Below are 20696 nucleotides of genomic sequence, written 5' to 3'. Positions count from 1 at the left end.
GCCTATTAAATTTTAAAATAACTAAATACATTTTCATATAATTAAAAATAACCACAATATTTCTGTTTATTTGGTTCTTTTATACTTATTTTTTCCAGTTTTTATGATGCCTCAGAGTGATTACAAAAACATGGGAAGCACTCATAAAATCTTTTATGTATGATTAAATTATACTATTCACATTACTATACATAATCTATTATATTTGAATCATGGTTTAGCCCATTAGATCAACATCATTTCATTACCTTTTTTATTATTATTCTTCTAAAGTGCATTTTTTCCAACTTTTTTTTAATATTTTGTCATCATATGATTGTTAAAATACATTCAATTTATTTTCAACCATCTTCTTATTACTTGTTTAAACAATGGCCCATATTGATAAATATAAAATATATATTTTTAAAAATTTTAGAGAATAAAAAAAAAATTAATGAATTATAGATGATTTATACTCCTACTTTTCTATTTTTTATACACATCTTATTTAAGAGTAAATTATCTGGTTCTCTGCCAATTTTAATTTTGTTACCCACTAAAGGATATTATATAAATAAATGTTGTTAAAATAAATTTATTTATTTTTAATTTGACTTAAAAATAGCTTGTATAAGTTTGTACATTATAAAATTTATGTTTTTTTCATTTTTTAATTTAGAATCTCCGTGTTTATTGAGATGAATTGTGTTTTAATTACTAAACTACCTTTGCAAATGTAAACTAACCACTAAATCACTTAAATTCCACTTTAAAATGCCGTTTTGTTATGAAACATTAGTAGATTCCGGAGAAGCGGACTATGTTTACTTTGGAAGTTTTGTACGCCCAGCTTCGAAGGATGTATTAATAGTAAAGGAGAGTAAATTGATCATTTACACACTGACACAGACAAATACAGAAGTGTTGTTCGATGATGATCTAAAATTAACAAAAAAGCTGGCAAGATTAAGCGAAAATGGACTGGTAGAACACGTACTGGAATATCCATTCTTTGGGTGTGTTTTGTCATGCTGTACTTTAAAACAGCTGATATACACTCAAACGGACAACAATGAGTCTTACGTTTCTACCGGAAGTAAGAGGAAGAAGTTAAACAGGTCAGCCCTGTCCGGATATATCGACGGCATAGTACTTTTGATGGACGATGGGAATTTGCTGATTTGTTACTTTAACGCGAAGGAATTTGACATAAAGATAGCGTCGTCGTACACTTTTAGAGGATACGAGAATTTAGTGGAAGGATCAGAAAGTACATTGAGCAGTAAATACAGAGCTAGTACCCCCGGAACATTTAGCTCGGCCAACTCACTGGGCAATAAATTTAACATATCGTCAAATCAAGAAGATAACAGAGTTAGCACATTTAAGAACAAGAAAGAAAGTAGCAGTAACCAGTTCAAAGAGTTACCAGGTAGCACAAAAGCAGAAGGACAGGCTAAAAAGGAGGACTCAGAAGACATGATTGAGTTGGCGAAGAATGACCCGGACCTGAACTATGAAACACACATGGCAGTGTACGAACATAAATGGGAGATCAATAATCAGATCAACAACGAGAAGGTGTACTCAAAAAACTACCTGCTGGTCTTCACGAGGAAACAGACTGAAATTAATTTCATGGTCCTGCAGTCAATGTATTCGAGTGTGCGTGGTTGCAGCGTAACAGTGGATAAAGAGGGCACGGGAGGTGCAAAGGGCCCCGGAGACCCGGGGAGATATTGCAACACCGACGAGGGACATGGCGACGGTGTTGGTGTAGACAACGGTGGAAACGGAGCCCAGAACACCAGTGTAAGTGGGACAGCCACAAGTGCCACGGACACTGGGCCGAAGCTGCTGCTGTCAGGACAGTCAACCTTCGACATTAACGGAAAGTTTAACCTGTCAAACAGCTTTATAAAAAACGTGACGTTCATTGAGGGGTACTACATGCCGATCGTAGGCCTGCTGATAACAAGTTACCCGGAAAAAATAGGAAACTCGGCCTACAACTGCTACAGTGGACTGTCCAAATGGCAGAATTTGGGAAAAAAGGGCACTAAGGACAGCGCGAAGGACGAGTCAGTGGTCAGCTGCTCGCTCCTGGTGCTTAACATAGACCTGCTGACGCTGAACATAAGCATCATAAATAGAATAGATAACCTGTTCATAGACACTATTGGAGTGAGGGGCTTCTGCTACGACGACTTCGTGGGATTCGTGTGCCACAACAACGACTACCTGCTGTGGTTCAAGCTGTTCAACTCCTCGGTATACTATCAGCTGATGAACGTGTATGCGCTATTCCACCCGCGTCTGGCGCACCTGGCGAGCAGAGGCAGCAAAGTCTCGAGAGATAAGCTGATAAACAACATGAATTTGAACGTGGAGTTGAGCGACTACAGAATGGAGGTGATAGACAGCACGTGTAGACAATGGGACGGAATAGAGGAGGGGCAGGAAGGAAGAAAGGAAGCAGGTGGCATGTCGCAGGAACAAGGGGATAGGGTGAGCGAGAAGGACGCCAAGTTCGTGTTGTTGCTCCCAGCAGTGGCCGGCAAGAGCGTGTACTATGGGAGGCTCGTCTACAGAAGCGGCACGATAGTGAACATAGAGTGGTCTGCAGTGAGTGTGAGCAGCGCCAGCAAGAGCGCGTCGGCAGAGCAGGTGTGTGGAAACCACTTTGACGTCTTGCCGATAAGTGAAAGCGACCTTTTAATGGCAACCACGAGCAGCAGTAACCTGATGCAGATGCTGGTGCTTAGTCGTCCGACGAGTGCTAGTGATACTAGTGGTACTGGCGTTGGTGCTAATGGTGTCAGTGTTACTAATGGTAATGGTGTAGCTGCTAATGGTGTCAGTGCTGCCATTGAAACCACTACCGCCAAAAGTGGTACCAGAGCTGCTGCTGCTACTGCCAATGGTACTGATGGTGGCGTCAGAACTACTGGCAGTGGAGGAGCCCGTACGAAGGGCGGGAAGCGCCAGAAGAATGAGGAACTGAGTAGCGGCGCACTTGCCGGAGACGCCAAGGAGGGAGGCAGTGGCACTGACGAAAGTCGGAACAGTGCCACGGAGGAAAGTCGGAGCATTGTGGGTGAAAATTGGGTCAATGTGGGTGAAAATTGGAGCAATGTGGGTGAAAGTGGCATGGAGTTTACGGTAGCAGACATCCCAGTAACCATAAGGTTCGAAGTCAATAACGCAAACAGTCACGTGCGGAGCGGAGTTAGCCTGCAGTGCCTGTTGAATGTCAAGTCCACGGGATTTTTGAGGAGCTTGAACAACTTTAAGTTTAGCCCCTGGGTGGAAGTTGATGTGAGTAGTCAGTCGGACATGAGGAGCGCCACGGTGGAAAGGGGCACTGGTGGCCTGCGAAGCGGTGAAAGGTCAGGAGGAGAGTTGAATTACGTGATAGGGATCAGAAATGAAAAAGAGATAGTGGAGATGGTGAGAAAACCACTGTACTACCTGCAGGCAGTGCTAGGAGGAGAGGGACGGGGCGATGGCATAGGATTGTCAGTGGCCGATTCCAGTGAAAAGAGCGATGAGCGCAAACTGGTGTACGGCAAACACGCGGTTACGTTGAATAGAAAGGGTCTGCACATAAAAGATATTGGTGGTACTGTTACTGGTAGTAGTAGTGGCAGCGCTAGTGTTACTGGTGCGGCTGACAAGCACGAGGAACAGTTGATGTTGACGTTTGTGCACACGGGCAAGGTGTACAGAGTGTACTCGAGTGGAGTGCTGGTGGGAGGTGGCGAAGAGAGAGTGCCACTGATAGGCTCAGCTGATGCGAAGGTGGTCCAGTGCGAAAACGTTAAGAACCACCTGGTGCTGCTGACGAGTGACAATAAGTTGCACAGCGTGACTGTTACAGACGGGTCGGCGACTGCTGCTAAATCTAAAAGTGAAGCCACACCGACGAAGAGTGGCTCGAGGAAAACAGCTAAAACACCCAAGGCAAGGAAAGCTGACACAGAAAAGGAAGAAAACGAGCCCGTAAAAGTCGTAAAAAACGTGAAGGCGTTCAACAAGGTGGTGGGAAAGGGAAGTTATGTGTCATTTCTGACGGTGGAAGACCACCTGTATCTGTATAACTTGGAAACCAACGAGAGCGTCTTCCACTTAGAAGGACTGCACGAGTTGAACAGCATGCTGAGGATTAGTTACAGTAGTGGCGATGAGAGTGTTGGTTATGCCAGTAATGTCAGTAATACTGCTAGTAGTACTGATGGTAATGGTAACACTGCCACGAGTACGGATGGTAACGGTTATAATAATACGAGGACTGTTAGTAAAACTGCCACGAGTACTGATAATAACAATGCCACGACTACTGGTAGTAACAAGAATACGACTACTGGTGGTAACAAGAATACGACTACTGGTGGTAACAAGAATACCAGTACTGATAGTAATAGTAACAAGAATACGAAGACTAAGACAGGCAAGGGAAGTGGTAGTGCCAAAAGTCCAGCCCGTAAATCGAACAAGAACAGTAGGGATAAAGTAGGAAAGGGGCGTGGGACCAACTCAAAAAGGGCCACTTCCAGTTCTAGTAGCAGTCGTAGCAGTAGTCCAGGTGATACTCCGCGTAGTGATACTGTCCGTGTTAACGGCAATGGTGATGGCAATGGCGGTGCCACGCCCACAAATACCGGTAACTCTGTCACTAGTGCTACTGTTAGTTCTTTTGGTAGTGGTAATAAAGGTGGTAGTAGTAGTGGTACCAATGGTACCGGCGTTGCTTTTACAGCTAGTGTTAGTAGTAATAAAGGTGGTAGTACCAGTGGCACCAGTGGTACTGGCGTTGGCGGTGCTGCTAGTGGCGGGACCACGGGTGCCAGTGCTGGCCTCGGTACCTCTCCTTCTGGAAACGCAGGAGTCGGCGCCGGAGTCGGTGTTGAAAGGGCGCAGGAGGAGATACTGATGTGCTATTTGACGAGCGTGGAGGATTGCCTGTACCTGGTCCTTCTGATAAGTGGCCACTGCATATACGTGTATCAGCACTATGGTCGGACCTTTAAGCTAGTTCAGCACAAGCACATACAGCCGTATCCGTCTCTGCTGCTGTGTGAGTCGACGCCCGAAGACGAGTTGGGGGAATCGACTCCAGTGTATAAGCTGGTGCCGCGTGTGAGGTCGCACAGAGTACACAGCAGTGAGTTGGTGACGTGCCCAGTGGTAGACGTTGATAAGTCACAAGTCGTCAAGTTTAGTAGAGAGGGGAGCCTGGACAGGGGAGGTGAGGCAAGGGAAGAGTTGAAGGAGGTGGAGTTGACCGAAGAGGAAAGAGACGCAGTGGTCGAGAAGTTTAAAGCACGCTTTGAAGGATTCAAGTGGGAAATTTACACGCTCAAATCGTCGCAGAAAAAGCTGGTTATATACAGCATACAACTGGTGGGCGTCAGCAGTATGCTTTATGTGGGTGAAGGTGGTACCGGTAGTAGCGGCGGCAAAGACGTGAAGAACACCAAGGATGTTAATGGCGAGGCCGCCAGTTTGTGCACTGATGAGCTATACTTGGATGAAGGGGCACTGTATCTGCTAAGCGGTAGGGACAGTAGGCTGTATGTGTATGAGATGAGCGACCATTTTGATTACTACTATGGCAAGTTTAGTCACGAGGTGTACGAAGGGCTTAAGGTTGCACACCACTCGAGGTTAAACGTGTTGTATAGTGGTGAGGGTGCCACTAATGGTGGAATTGGTGTTGCCAGTAACGGTAGAATAGGTGGTAGCACTAACGCTATTACGGATGGTGGCAGTAACGCTATTACGGATGGTGGCAGTAACGGTAGAATAGGTGGTGGAAGTAACGGTGTTACAAGTGGTACCACTAACGCTATTACGGATGGTGGCAGTAATGCAAGTGGCGGTACGAGTGGCACTGGCGACAATTACATACTCGGGGACAACTACTTCGTGAAAACATTCAGCTTCGACGGCGGCTTGAGGAGAGTGTTCCAAAGCGTCAACCTGATGAGCGTGTCGAGTAGATACTACAGGTATAACAAGGAAAATAACACAATTAGAGAGGCGACACCAGGAATGAGTGAGCACGTGGCACACGCAGCCCTGAGAGTTGGTGTGATGGGAAGCGGCACTGCGACCGGCCCCAAGGAAGCAGTAGGGAAGCTAATAGCACTAGTGGTGACGGTGAGGGAGGATTCGCTGGAAAACTACTACAATCTGCTTAACACGAGGAATAAGCTGCAGCTCATCCACATAGACAAGGAGGCGACCAAGTTGGACAAGCTGCTAGTCAACAGGCACCTGAAGGTGCACATACAGTACTACCAAGTGCTGAGCAGTATGTCCAGCAGTGACACTGCATACGGAGCAATGGGCAGTGACACTGTAGACGGAGGCGTAACTGCAGGTGGTAGAGCAAACGCTACTGTACCAACCAATAACAAGGCAAACGCTACTGTACAAAGCAGTGGTAAGGCAATCAGTGGCTCACAGGGAAGTGGTAAGGCGAACCCTACTGTACCAAGCAGTGGTAAGGCGAACGCCGGAGCAAATGGGAGTGGTAAAGCGAACGCCGGAGCAAATGGGAGTGGTAAAGCGAACGCCGGAGCAAATGGGAGTGGTAAAGCAGACACCACAATGGTGGACCTGGAGGAGGACAACATGATCGTGACGCAGGACTACGTGGTGCTCCTGCACTCGAGTGACCTGGAAAACATACTGTCGTACTACAAGCTGGACACATTCGAGAGTGTGCTGTCGATCAAGTTCGGGCAAATCTACGAAAGGGAGCTCATACTCGTGGGCACTAACACGAACCTGGGTGAGTACGTCGAGTCGAAGGGAGACGTGCTCATACTAGACTTCCTGCACTTCGACCCGCTCACGCTGCACCACGCAACCATCGGCGGAAGCAGGAGAGGCCACAGCAGTCGCGTCGGCAGTGGCCGCAACGCGTTGGACGGAGAGGAGGCGCTGAGGCAGAGTCGCAAGGCGCCCCTGAGGAAAATGGCGCTGCACTACAAGAAGAGCTTCCTGTACCCGATAACGTACGTATCCACGCTCGAGTCGGAGATGACGGTCCCCTTCAGCCCAGAGTACTTCACGAGTGCGGACGAAGACTGCGGCGGTGTCAGTGGCAGCGGAGGAGGGATGAAGGATGGCGACGGCGAGGGAGACGGGGGTGCGCTGGGCCCCGGCGGCCGGGAAAACGCAAACCTGGGCCAGGACAGCGCCACGGCGCGCAGCACCGCCAGCAACAGGCTCAAGGACGAGCAGTGGCTCCGAAATCAGTTCACGGACGAGACGAACCACATCGTCCACTCGGTTGGCAGCAACATTTACATCCACGAGATGAAGGATGTCTACAGCAACCAGATGATAGTGCGCGGAGCCTTCAACGACCTGTTCACGTCAATTTCGGCGATATCGGTCTTCAACAAGTTTCTGCTGATAGGAGACGTGCTGAAGGGGCTCTCCTTTTTCATGTAAGTGTTTTAGACAATCATTTGCCGTTATTTAGCCATTACTATCGATTACTAGTTATCCAGTCAATACTAGTTATCCAGCGAATAAAACAATGGCAGTAGTTACTGCTACTATTAGTTAGCCAACATTATTTGTACTAAACGAATATAACAATGTCAGTAGTTGCCGCTAGTATTAGTTAGCCAGTCAATATTGTAATCCATCGAATAAAACAATGGCAGTAGTTGGTCAACTGAACTCTAGTTAGTAGTAGTGTAATGGATAATATATGATAATCTGGTGTGTAGGTACATCTACGACAGTAGCAACGATAGCAAAAACATAATCAGAATAGCATCCACTAATCCGAAGATCAACTTGCCAATATTGTCATGCTCACCACTGATAAACAGAAATACACTGACTCTGCTGGCATCCGACGATAACGGAAACCTGTTGCAGTTTGTGCCCTCAAACAACATTAACACGGATAAGGACGTAAGCATTAGAGCATTTACTTAGAATTGGATGGATAGATAGATAGATAGATGGATGGACTTGGTAGGTAGTTGATGGGTGGTGGTTAAATGTTTACTCACTGGTGCTCTGGTGGTAACAAATGTTCAGAAACTGATAATAATTGGAGGAGTCAAGTTTAACAACAACATTGCGCAGATGTTAAAGTACCAGGACGACGTGGAGTACTCAATTGTATGTATATAGTTATTTAATGGCCAATAACTATCTAATAACTACGTACTAGTACTAACTATATGGCCAGTATTGGTGTTGGTAGTAGGTATTCATTTGTATTCCTAACTGTTAGTAGCTGCAGCCAGTCATATAGCCAATCAACCATTGGCACTAATAATGCAACTGATATTCGTACTAATTATACAACTGATATTCCTACTAATTATACAACAGATATTCCTACTAATTATATGACTGGTATTAACACTCATTATACAACTGGTATTAACACTCATTGATATCATTTAATCGGCTAACATGGTGATTTTCAGATGGCAGTGGGCTCGTGCGGAAGCCTTTACAAGGTTTCCATGTCAAGCGAGGACAGGTTCGACTTTGTCAAGAAGTTTGAAAACGCGTACGAAAGCTGCAGGAAAAACCGCCTGAACATCAAGCACTCCTGTCGCAGCAACCTGAACCTGACGAAACAGATGGTCAACTTGCAGGAGTCGATACCGACTGCGAGTCAGTCGGTGGTATCGTTGGATCTGCTGAGGTATATAAGGGAAACATAGGCAGTTATCAGTAGCTTTAAGAGATACTAAGTTTGAGTAGACGGGCCCGAAGTGCCCAGATACGGCCAAGTTAACTCTGATTTAGGGACTTTTACCACGAAAACGCCGAGTTTTACAGAAACTTAATGGCAAAGTTGAACCTGAATCCATATTCACTCGTAAGTTTACACATTAACCTGCCAATAGCAGCTAAATAATCAAAAGTAGCCATTTAAGAAGAATATTAACGGTTTTTAGTACGATTTGTTCAATTTTGTCTACGAGGAATTTTACTAACTTTAATGTGGTGCGATTTACACGTATATTTCATATCCTTGAGGGTAATATGTATGTACCGTCCATATAACACATTCGATGTGTAGAGTCAGTGGTCATTTACATGACAGTACTGGACAAAAGAGAATATAAAGGCTTTATGGTATGCTAAATGACCATATACTACCGTATTATAGTAGAAAGTTGAAAGGCGTGTATCATAGACATTTATTAAAGTTGACAAACTCTTTCGTTTACAAGTTAAAACACGAATTAATTAGCAAATGTGTAGTGACTCGACCCCAGTACCATTAAATTTAAAACGAGTTAATCCGGATATTAATAAAATTGTTCAATATAAAGATAAATACCATTAGTGCGTACCTGTTGGTATGCCTTTTGGCAAGCGGTTACTGGAATCTCATGGTCCCAGTATGAGTAGTAGTAGGTCAGAAGGCTGATGGAGATGGCAACGCAGTAAAAATGGAATGTTGCCTTTAAATGATAAATATTTATGGATCTGATTCTTATATCTTTAAAACCAATGTTAAGTGCACATTGGCTAGGCTTGGAGAGGTGGAAGTATGGACAAAGAGATATCATAGCGCTAATGAGCCTAAATTCGTATCGTCTGATTCTTTCAATAGCCTTAATATAAGTGATAACCAAAGGCCCTCATATTATAAAAAGTATACCAACTCAGTTGGAAGCGTCATAGTATTTTATAAATAAACAAAGTTGAACATACTGCAAAGGGGTCATTTATCGAAATCGGCCAGAGTTTCAAAGGAAGCCAATAAGACCCGGAAGCCTGTACCATAGACAGGACACTTGTTAGTTTCGTTTTAAACTATGTACCATAATGACTTACACATCAGATATTGTATCTAGTAGTCAGACACTTACACAAGTAGGGTTGTTATATGGTCATCTGTGGCGCTATATGATACAAATCATACCTGATAACTAGCTAAACGTTATTATTATTTATTAATTATATTTAAGAAATATGTTATTCTAGTACATTGCTTAACAGGCCTTAAGTCTAGGCCCCATGACTCTTTGGATTCCACGAAATTGAGCCATAGACAGCCAGCTTTTGGCCCTGTTATTCAGGATTTAAATTGTGATATCATAGGCCAAAATATATGTAAATGGACCTTTGTATATCGATTCTACTTTTCACGATATTGTCAATACAAAATGAAATTAATTTTGTAAATTGTAGAGAATTCACAATTCTAGATCAGAGAAACACTCATATAGATATCACACACCATGGATTAGTCACGGTAGATATAAAAAAACTTTATAGTACACACGAATTAGCCTATAAATACAATCCATCGGACGACAGCAAGACCTTCACACCCAACCAAGGATACCTCATAAACAAGGTTACCAAGCGTGACGCTGTTCTTTGGGATGCTCGGGATTACGGCAATGTATATAGCGATAAAGTATTTGTCGGATTTAACCAAAACCACGAGAGAGTATTTAGAGTATATTTCCCAGGTGAGCCACCCAGATTATCAGTTTTCGAGCCACCAAAACCTCTAGAACCTTTATTAATTACACTTGATGTCAAGACACAGAGAAACACAGACCAAGTTCTCTATGAATATAATGTTAGAGACCAAGTTCACACATTTACTCCCCTGCCGAGGTTCCTTGTCGACCGCGTAGTTAAGGGGAGGCGCCAACTGTGGGAGTGCGAAGATGGTGTTTATCCAGAGAAGATAATGATAATACCTGACCAGTATGGTGAACCAACGTTAAGATTCAAATTTCCTAAATCAGGGTCAAAAGGTGTACGTAATGAAAGTCTGCTAGAGAAGTCATCCAACAACGATTACGAGTCAGAATCCAACAACGATTACGAGTTAGTGAATCTTAATATAGCTGTTAATAAGTCAACTGACAAGTTTGAATATGCAAAGAAACGTGAATATGTCATATATACTGCCAATGACAACTACGCATTCAAACTTGTCAACGATAACAAAATAGAAATATGGAAAGCGGATGAAGAGAAAGAATATGCTACGAAAGTGATGGCGGCGGACAACAAGGTGTTAATCTACATAGGAGAGGGCACTAGTGCTTGTACCAAGGTCTTTAACAAGGGGTCTGACGGTAATTGGAAAGAAGATACTTCTGGAATGGGCACTGGTTCTGATGGAACTGGAGCTGGAACCACTGGGTATTATATACAAACACACTGTCACCGTAATCTAACAGGAAGGCTTTACGGCATTGATCTCAGTGGTCGTGGTATGACAGCAGGTTTACAATACGATCCAGGTATGATATCAGCTGGAGACGATTGATACAGTACACAATGTTCGCCAGAATGTGCAGATAAAGAAAAACATGAGAATTGATCTACTTAAAAGAAATTATGGTCAGGATTATTTGGTATTTGTTTTGGCTTTAGTTTTTCAAACTCATCATGAACTCGCCATAGTCTCTAGAGCCTCATTAATTTTTTAAAACTTTATAACATGTTATAAATTTTTACAAATTTGTCAATAAGCTTTGTTCGTTTGTACTTTCAATTATTCAACAATATATATGATTTTTAACATAAATAACCATTAAATCGTTATTTTATTTAATTTAATAAATTATATTGTTTTGTAGTTGAATTCATAAATATTAACTGTGTGGCCACCATACACATTTTATAAGGTTAGAATCTTGATTAAAATAGGCAATTTGTCATATTTTATATAAAACAAACCGTTTAAATAACATATAAGCTAATTTTAGTGAATATTATAGGTTCATTAATGGAAGAACATTAAAGTAGAGTATAACAGTCTCCATTAATGGAACTACAGTCATTAACCCCTTAATGAAACTACATTGGTTAAATCCCTAGTTGTCGATATGACAACTATACTTCATTGCTATTGTACAACTTAATATGGTACAACGGAAATGGTTAAATCTGGAAACAGGACTAGTCGTCTAAGTCGAAGACCCTGGAGCTTTGGCGAGGAAGTGAAGGAGGGACATAAAAGTCGTCGGGGTCCTCAAGAATTTGAGTGGCAGGTTTCCCGGAAACCTCAACAACAGTCGCCCTGTAAAGGTCGGATTTAGAAGTGTAACCAGGCTTCTTGCACTTGGCGACCTCAACCTGAATGGTCGAAGGGTCAAAACTTAATTTCGGCTTTGGCTTAGGAGGGTCCTCTTTTATCTTGTCAGGAAAATAAACCTTTATTTTATCAGTGTTATCTACTCTCTTGTATAGAACTTTGTTCGGAAAGTCAGAGTTATTTTTTGACTTCCATAAGATTTCATGATTCTTTCTCACTGATCTGAAAAAGTAATTATCTCTGGCTTCAAAAATAAGCTTGTCATCCTTGTAATATATGTCATATCCTCTGATCCCGTAGACCTTAGCGATATCCAAATCTACAAGTTTATCTTGAATCATGACAGGCATTGGATTAGAAACTGGAACTACAGGTTGAGGTTGACCCGCTAAACTGGGTTCAGAAGGCATAATTTCAATAGATTTGTCAGTTATTTTGTATCCGCTCTTTTTATAGAGGACCCTATGATCAGTTAAATCGACTTTCATCATTTTAAGTTCATGTAATGTACTGTCATCTAATGATCGTTGGATCCATGGGTGTCCCTTATCCAACCTATGGAACAGTAAAATGTCATTGTTAACAAGTAACAGCACCAAATACTTAGCATTTTTTTCCAATCTTATCACTATCGCCTTGTAAACATATTCGTATTTACTTTTGGCTTTAAATATTGGAACTATATCAGTCGAAATAAAACCGGAAATCGCTATTACTTCTTTAAATACAATGCCTCCATTGGGGATGAAATATTCAATTTCACCATTACCCTTAAAATAGTTATATCCTATATTACTTTCTTTATCATTAATATCAAGTATGATAGAAGGATCTATAACTATCCATTTTTTTTCTATTAGTTTAAGTTGTGAGCATTTTCCACTAATCTGGTAAATTATAATATTTTTGGTGTCTGTTACAAATTCAATTCCGTCGACCATTACTTTGTAAGCACATTCACTAAAATTTTGAGATTTCCATACAGATACCTCTGAACGTAAACATTCTTTGTATATTTTCAAACTACTAAAACAATATCCCTCTTTAGCCTCAAATACTTTATAAGTAACATTATCATAAAAATAATACCAAAAAGAGTTATCTTTAGAATTGAGGTCTAGTTGACAATTCAAAACAAGTTTGGGATCTACTCGATACCATTTTTTATCTCTACTAATAAGTTTAATTAGATCTCCATTAAACAGATATATCATTATTACAACATAAAAAGAAGGCTTTGTGGTACGTCTAATACACTCAACTTTTTTTGCATACTCATATTTATTTTTTGCCTCCCAAAGGTCGAGATTGGATTTGAAAGGCAATTTACCCATCCCCAATTTTATCTTTGAAATTTTGAAATCGTACCTAGGTGTGTATATATCCATATATCCATCCTCCGAATGCAAATATTCATAAGTGCATTGAGTAAAATTAATATAAATTTCAATACAACGCGATCTTTCTACCCATCCAAACTTAGTCTTAATATAATGTTTGATTTCACCATTTTCATGGAATACACTTACTTTACTAATAAAATTAACATTGAATAGGCCGTTTGCAACAATTTTATTTGCAAATTCATAATAGCTTTTTGACTTCCAAATGATTGTATGTGATGAGTCTTTCGAGTTTATATCTATTAGAACTCCGACAAAGACCATGTTTTCTTTGACTTTGTATATACGATGACTGCTATAAAACTCACAATTCAAATAGTAATGTTCTACCACATCCAAATCTAGTAATATTGGCAATCTTTCATCTGGACCTATGTTTGGCATAATAAGGGAATGTTCAGAAGGTTTCTTTTTATTATGAATTAACAAATACAATGTCGCTGATCTAGCCTTTTCATAAATGTAACTCAACTCAGCTTCAGTTGCAAGCTCATTCGGATCAATGGTTTTAGGTATTCCATAATCGAAATTATCTAGTTTAATACCAGCATCATCATCCTTTTCTGGACTGGTCTCATCGACATTATTTTCTGGTACCAAACCACCCGGATCTATCTCATAATCTTCAGGGTCCTCAAGAGGTATTTCTATCTGTTTGTTTGTACCATCAGTTATTATTTGAGGGCCTACAGAATAGGGAAATTCATCAGGAATTTCTAATGTTACTGGAGATTCTACATAATCACAAATATTAGATAATAATAGACATAGAACTACGTATAGAAATCTCCGATAACGGTTCATTAACTAAACTCATGTTATTTTTACATAATTTTAGCGAACCGTCGGATTCTCTACACATTTTAGGCCCTTTTCTATCTTGGTTTAAGGGCTTTATAAACTTTAAAAAGTAACCACTATATTAACAGTATATAAGTTTTTAGTGATGGAATCTCTCTTATCTTACCCAAAATAACTAAATTTTGGTTGTATTCTGGACAATTATTTAGAAACGGTTACACATTTGCAATGCATGCTATTCAATAATTAGGCCATCTATAGATTCAGTATTTAATTTCTGTCATTTATTCTATTACGTATGTAAAATTTCAAAGAATATATAGTCTAATGCTGGAATTTATAACATGTGTACTCTAAACTATGTAAGTAAGTAACAAAACCAAAGGGTGTCTTTACGGTATCACCAATACTTTTTATCAAGATACTTACACATTTAACTACAAATTTGTAATTTACTCTGAAATACAATTCCATATTTATATAATTATTTATTTTTAAAGAAACACTATTAATTATGATAAAAAATATGGAACGGGTTTATTGAGCCCTACACAAAATTCTACTCATGTTATTTTACAAGTGTTTCAATTATTATATTCACCTAAATTAGGCATATACACGTTTCCCATACACATATCTATAAATATAAATTGAAAATATACACATTTATTTCACACTACCTTCTACTCTATTTTCGACATCTGAATAATTTTTAAACACATTTATCAATACTTAGATCAGAAGTTAGGTTTGATTACATGGAACATATACCAACATAAATCACACCTATTTATTGCAAATATTCACTATTTAACAAGTGAAGTTTTCAGGATATCTAATACATAGTGCATAATCAATAAATCAACACTTTTTGAAAACACTATTTCAAACTCAAGGGAGTCCAATAACCAAGACACGAAATCGAAGAGCTAGACCAATAAAAAATAAGATACGGATGGTAATGTGAAATTTATTCTTTGTCTATATCTTAAAAGAAAGGAAAAAAAATAAAGTTATACCTTCAATTGCCAGGTGGAAGCATTGAGCTTGGAATTAGTTACTCACTAAACGTTAACGATAAAATTAACTCAAAAATGGAGTACATGTAGCCGTTTAATAAAAATTTATTTAAAGGTGTCAATGCAGCTCTCGGAGGATCTACCGTTTGAACTAAAACATTATTTCCAATGTCTTGTTACTATATTCATTTTAAAATTGTTTTTATTAAAATATATTGATTAGTATTGATATAAAGATTAAGATCCGTGGAAAGGTGAGTGTCAGATCGATTAAAAGTTAATTATTAAAAAACAAGTGTAAATTAATTGTTTTTTTAAAGCATTTATAAATTTTACACAAATTTAAATTATACAAATTCTCTTAGGAATTAAATGCATTAAATAAAATAATCAGTATATATTTAATTAACAATTGTAGGATTGTTCCCCATCCTAAATGGAATCCTTAGGTAAATGACCTATTATCTAATGTAAGATATGGATGAACCTTCCGGGCAAGCTAATACTCGCGCTTGTATTTTTATTTACCTGTAATGGAAGGTATATAGCCAGATTTGCTGGTGCTGCTCCTGGTTCGGCAGGTTATGCCAGTAGCAGTGCCCCTCAGATAGGTCAAACTCACAGAGTTCGTAATGATAATCCATATTATCCGAATTTAAACAATTCAAATAATTATGAATCCAACTATATACCTGTTAACCCCGGTGAACCGCCTCCTGCAGCTCCTCCGGTTCCTGCTCCGAGTTCAAGGTATGATCAGAGTTTTGGCATGACTCCTAGAGTTGCCGGGCCACCGCAAGCCCAGCCTCAACCAGCTAGACAAGTATCAGCCGTGCCAGTATCGCAAACCCCCGGAGCTTCGCCACTGGCAGCTCCTGCAGCAGCACCCAGGCCGTTGCCTCATTACGCGGACTTTGTTGCTTCAGCTAAAACACAAGCTCCCGCTCAGCAACTTATCCAGGCCCCTCAACCTGTAAACACACATGCCACCGCTCAAGGCAAGTTGATTATATTTGACATTAACGACCGGAACTCTACCACGTACATCACATACGAATTTGATGACGAAACTCAAGAGGACGTGTTCATTCCTAATGCACCTCACTCAATTTTCAAGGTTACCAACGGTGACACTGTTGTCTGGACTTCGACTAATCATACGTACCCAGACGAGGTCAGAGTACGCATTGATGACAGAGGCGAGCCTAAAGTTAGGATATTCTTCCCCCCAGTCGACCAACCCCAGGCGAAAACCGAACCAGCTGCTTCTAGAGGCGCTGTGCCTGAAGAGACCGGGCAATTGCCTAAGCTTCCTGAGCCAGAGGTGTACTCTGCCTACTTTACAACCGTTGAAGTAGACAGCAAGAAGAGTACCAACAAGATCAAGTATGAATTCGACCAAGTTAAGAACCTCGAAAGATTCACTGCTAAGCAGCCGTTCATGATAGAAAGAGTCACTAAGTCGGGCAAGACAATTTGGCCCCATGGCAAGTTGATTAATCCTGCTCTTAAGCTTATCATAAGGAAGACCAGAAGCGGCAAGGATAGGCTAAAGGTATTCTTCTTCGAGGATGAGGACGAGGACGACGAAGAGGAAGAGGAAGACCCAGAGTTCGGGTTCCAACCCAGAGTCGTCCCTGCTGGAACGCAATATGGATACACAGCACCTGCAGCTAAAGCGCCTCAACAGCAACTCCAACCACAACTGCCACAGCTGCCTCAACTTAAGCCAATTCAGCCTCCACAGGTTCAACACGTACAACCAGCTCAAACTGCTCCACATTTGCAGCCTGCTCATGTTCAGCCTCCTTTGCAGTTACAACACCAGGCTCAGCCTACTCAAGTGCAACCTGTTGTGCCTCCAATCGTACAGCCACCGGCGCCTCAGCAACCAGTGCCTGAACGGTTTGGGGATCACGAGCCATTTGAATCTGAAAGCGCCTATGAGTTAGATTTTGACCAAATTATTGCAGCCCCTCCACAACCAGTGTCACAGCTCCCATATCCATATGGTACAGGTCAGTTGCCTGTTCAGCTTCCTCAGTCTCAACAGTTACCACAGGTCCAACCTCTGTCTCAGCTACCTCAACAGCAACAACTGTTGCAACAACAGCACGCCTACCAACAGCAACTGTTGCAACAACAGCAGTATCAGCAACAGCTTCAACAACAACAGCTGCAACAGCAACAACTCCAGCAACAACAGATTCAACAACAACAGCTGCAACAGCAACAACTCCAGCAACAACAGATTCAACAACAACAGTTGCAACAGCAGCAGCTTCAACAACTTCAGCTTCACCAACAACAACTCCAGCAACAGTATCAGCAGTATCAATTACCGCCTCATCTTCAGCAGCAATTCCAGTCTCCATACCCTTATGGCTACCCCGGACAACAGGGTCAGTTCCCCGGCTATCCAGCTTTTTCAGCCTACCCTGGTCTACCTCAAGTTCCAGGTTACCCAGCATTCCCAGGACAACCTCAGTACCCCGGAATTACTGGATACCCGGTCCAACCTGGTCAGATGCCAGCTCAGCCTGGCCAAATGTATCCTGGGGCCTTAGGGCCTACCCAACCCGTTTCAGAAGCTGAGGACCCTTGGGCAGATATTTTGTTGCTGACTAAAGACCAGAATAACAAGTCTGTTTTGCTCCACCAAGACCTTTACGACCCTAAAGCTATTGCTAACAATGTTGTCCAGTACGCGTTAGCACAACACGCTAGGTGCACGTCCATCAGGTCAGGTAAGAAAACAATATGGAAGCACTATCCACAAGAGTATGGCGATAGTTTTCCCCAGACTATCACCCACAACAAGAACACTCATAAGATTTCAATCCATTTTAAAGAGTTCATTATTCTATATCAGAGGGACACAGATGGGAAATGGAATGACACCGAATACGATCTCCGACTGTTCACAGTTAACCCACGCGATAGGAGATCTATCATCGAGATGGACAGCACTCAGTATCACTTGGGGAAGGTGGACGATGAGAAGTATCAATTTACTTTCAGAGACGGTGTTCGTTGCGCTGAGGTTCACATCGACGAGCAAATTGTATGGAAGCACGGAGAGTTCAGTATGCAAGACCCTCTTATGGTTTCATATCACGAACAGCTGGATGAGATCGCAGTGGGCAATGAGCAGAAGCTTCTGGTTTACTACAAGCTCGACGACGGGTGGCCCTTTTACAGGACCAAGTACATTAACGGGCACAGGAGGCCTATAACTGGCAATACTAATCGAGATAGGGGTCTACCATACACTAGCAGTCCTGGAACCAGTGAGGAAGAGATCCCACAAGGTTAATTGCCTCTCGTTAATGCAAAGCCTACTTTGGAAACACTCTTTACCATCGTGCCTTTGCAGGGGGTGTTCACTACGGTTTTAACATTAAAGGATATAGATTTAACCCGTGGTTTTCAGGGCCATCTCCTCTTAACCACTATCATATGGTTTATTATTTTTAATTCGAGTTTGTACCATTACTTTTAACCGTTAACCCACTTCTCGATACAACGGTTAACATCGCAGAATTGAGCTTTCTATACACTTAAAGCTCTCTGTACCATATTTGTCGCCTTTGGCCTTTAATGTTACCGTAAATGTTTTCGATTCCCTTATACAATTAGGGGATTAATTTAATATAAACTATTTTACACACCAGTCATTCACACACATATATCTGTTAATGTGGTCGATACGTTTTATTTGGTTTAGTGAGCTATTATTTGATGTAAATTAACATTTTATGAGTGAATATCTATATTTGATCATATAAATATATAATAAATAGTTTTCATGAAGTTATTTTGTGTTGAATCGCTAAACAAATACATCATCAAGCTTATTCAATTGTGTAAGTTAATGAATTTGTGCCTTCTAATTTTACCTTTAAAATAAACTTAAAGAATCGATAGTGTGTTAAATTAATCGTTTTAAAAACGGAGAATTAATTTTTCTTATCTTTATGTTTGTATTTTTTGCTGCTGTTGTTCATGCATAAGATTTTGATTTAATTTTTAGTAACACCCAGGCTTGTTTTTTTAGTGTTTTTTGATCTCAACTAGGTTGTTTAGGGTCAAATTAAGCTAAATATGGCCATTTTTGATATTATCTACTCGACTCTGTCAGGGTATTACATAACATGTGCCTAGTTAAATGGCCATACATCATTATATGTTGGCTTTATGTTTAATACCAAATGCTTATTTTTATTTTTATTTATTTATCGCAAGAATTTAGTGGAATCCGCCGATACATCAGCTGGTGCAAGTTTAAGCCATGGACCAGCACCTGCTCCAACAACTGCTGGTTCCGATACACACTTGGGAGATGCTGAAGAGGCTGAAGGTGTTTTTAGATCTACTGCTGAACTTAAACTATTTAAGGATGACAGCAATGGCAATGCAGTAAAAATGGAAGATAATGATTTCTTTGCAGATTATTACTTGGGCTTTCTCACTTACGCCTTTAAACCGGATTTAATGTGCACATTGGTCAAGTTTGGAGTTAAGGAAGTGTGGAAGAAGGGAGATCACAGAGTTGAAGAACCTAAGTCTGTGACATACGACTCCATTTTGCGGGAAGTTACTGTACGTGATAACAAAAGGGCACTGATTTATAAGGATACTTTAACAGGCGGATGGAGGCTTGTTAACACCATTGTTAGATCAGAAAGATTTAAGACTGTTAAAGCACAAATTCATAAGGAACCAGCATCGGGATCACTGAGGTCCCGTTTATCATCTTATGACTTAGAACTTGGGGATTTTCTGAATGATTCAACAGGATCGGGTGAAGGCACAGAGGATTCCTACGAGCCATTTAGAGTTACGTCCGAAGATGGTGATGCTTGGGAAACAAGTGGTGGTAATCGACTACGGTCCTCTACTGCTGGAGATGGTGTGCCTGATAAATTAAGTGTAAATTCATCTACCGAAATTGAATTAGTTAAGGATCTGACTTGGGTTATGACTCTCACAAAGGGGCTGATAATGGCCACTGAGGATGTTGAGGAAAAGTTGTACTTGTTCTTTCAGCCGAAAGAAGTGGTGGAGATGGACCACAAACTACTCCGCCAGTCAATGGCTCTGGTTTTAATTCAGATGAACCACTTAAAAATTACTTTAGAGAACATGGCGCTAGAGATAATAAAGCAAACAACTCCAAGCTTTCATGCAAATTCCGAAATATTAGTTCAGAACTAGGCCCTATGAACCTTCCAAACGACCGCAAACTTGTCAAATCATGTGTACACCTTTCAGTGTATTTAAACCTGTTTTAAAAACCTTTAATCGTTGTAATGTAGTTATAATCTCATTGTTGAGATTGTAACGATTTAACCCAAATTAAGGCCACTTCACTGCTGCCTTAAGCCATTTACGGGGATTTAATGTGGGTTTAACCATAAATAC

At 40.9% G+C, this 20696-nt stretch overlaps 5 protein-coding genes across 5 annotated transcripts; 4 read left to right on the top strand and 1 right to left on the bottom strand.

Annotated features, from left to right (window-relative positions):
* Positions 1 to 756: 756 nt before the first annotated feature.
* TOT_020000838 (uncharacterized protein) lies at positions 757 to 9770 on the top strand (the record flags this gene model as incomplete). Its single annotated transcript, XM_009692589.1, has 11 exons — positions 757 to 1236; positions 1480 to 2773; positions 3212 to 4255; positions 4868 to 5391; positions 5455 to 7445; positions 7734 to 7923; positions 8053 to 8136; positions 8451 to 8674; positions 8779 to 8851; positions 9501 to 9665; positions 9687 to 9770. 11 exons carry the CDS (start codon positions 757 to 759, stop codon positions 9768 to 9770), a joined length of 6153 nt encoding a protein of 2050 aa, XP_009690884.1.
* Positions 9771 to 10102: 332 nt separating this feature from the next.
* TOT_020000837 (uncharacterized protein) lies at positions 10103 to 11278 on the top strand (the record flags this gene model as incomplete). Its single annotated transcript, XM_009692588.1, has 1 exon — positions 10103 to 11278. One exon carries the CDS (start codon positions 10103 to 10105, stop codon positions 11276 to 11278), a length of 1176 nt encoding a protein of 391 aa, XP_009690883.1.
* A 635-nt stretch (positions 11279 to 11913) lies between these two features.
* Positions 11914 to 14256, bottom strand: TOT_020000836 (uncharacterized protein; the record flags this gene model as incomplete). Its single annotated transcript, XM_009692587.1, has 1 exon — positions 11914 to 14256. One exon carries the CDS (start codon positions 14254 to 14256, stop codon positions 11914 to 11916), a length of 2343 nt encoding a protein of 780 aa, XP_009690882.1.
* Positions 14257 to 15753: 1497 nt separating this feature from the next.
* On the top strand, positions 15754 to 18919 carry TOT_020000835 (uncharacterized protein; the record flags this gene model as incomplete). The annotated part of the gene is given in 5 exon segments (XM_009692586.1): positions 15754 to 17290; positions 17308 to 17372; positions 17629 to 18583; positions 18610 to 18734; positions 18839 to 18919. The coding sequence occupies 5 exon segments, from the start codon at positions 15754 to 15756 to the stop codon at positions 18917 to 18919; spliced, it is 2763 nt and encodes a 920-aa protein (XP_009690881.1).
* A 550-nt stretch (positions 18920 to 19469) lies between these two features.
* On the top strand, positions 19470 to 20489 carry TOT_020000834 (conserved hypothetical protein; the record flags this gene model as incomplete). Its single annotated transcript, XM_009692585.1, has 1 exon — positions 19470 to 20489. The coding sequence occupies one exon, from the start codon at positions 19470 to 19472 to the stop codon at positions 20487 to 20489; it is 1020 nt and encodes a 339-aa protein (XP_009690880.1).
* Between the last annotated feature and the right edge of the window lie 207 nt (positions 20490 to 20696).

This window comes from Theileria orientalis, chromosome 2 (assembly GCF_000740895.1).
Source record: "Theileria orientalis strain Shintoku DNA, chromosome 2, complete genome".
NCBI classification, from domain to species: Eukaryota; Apicomplexa; class Aconoidasida; order Piroplasmida; family Theileriidae; genus Theileria; species Theileria orientalis.
This window is presented reverse-complemented; position numbering and strand designations above follow the sequence as displayed.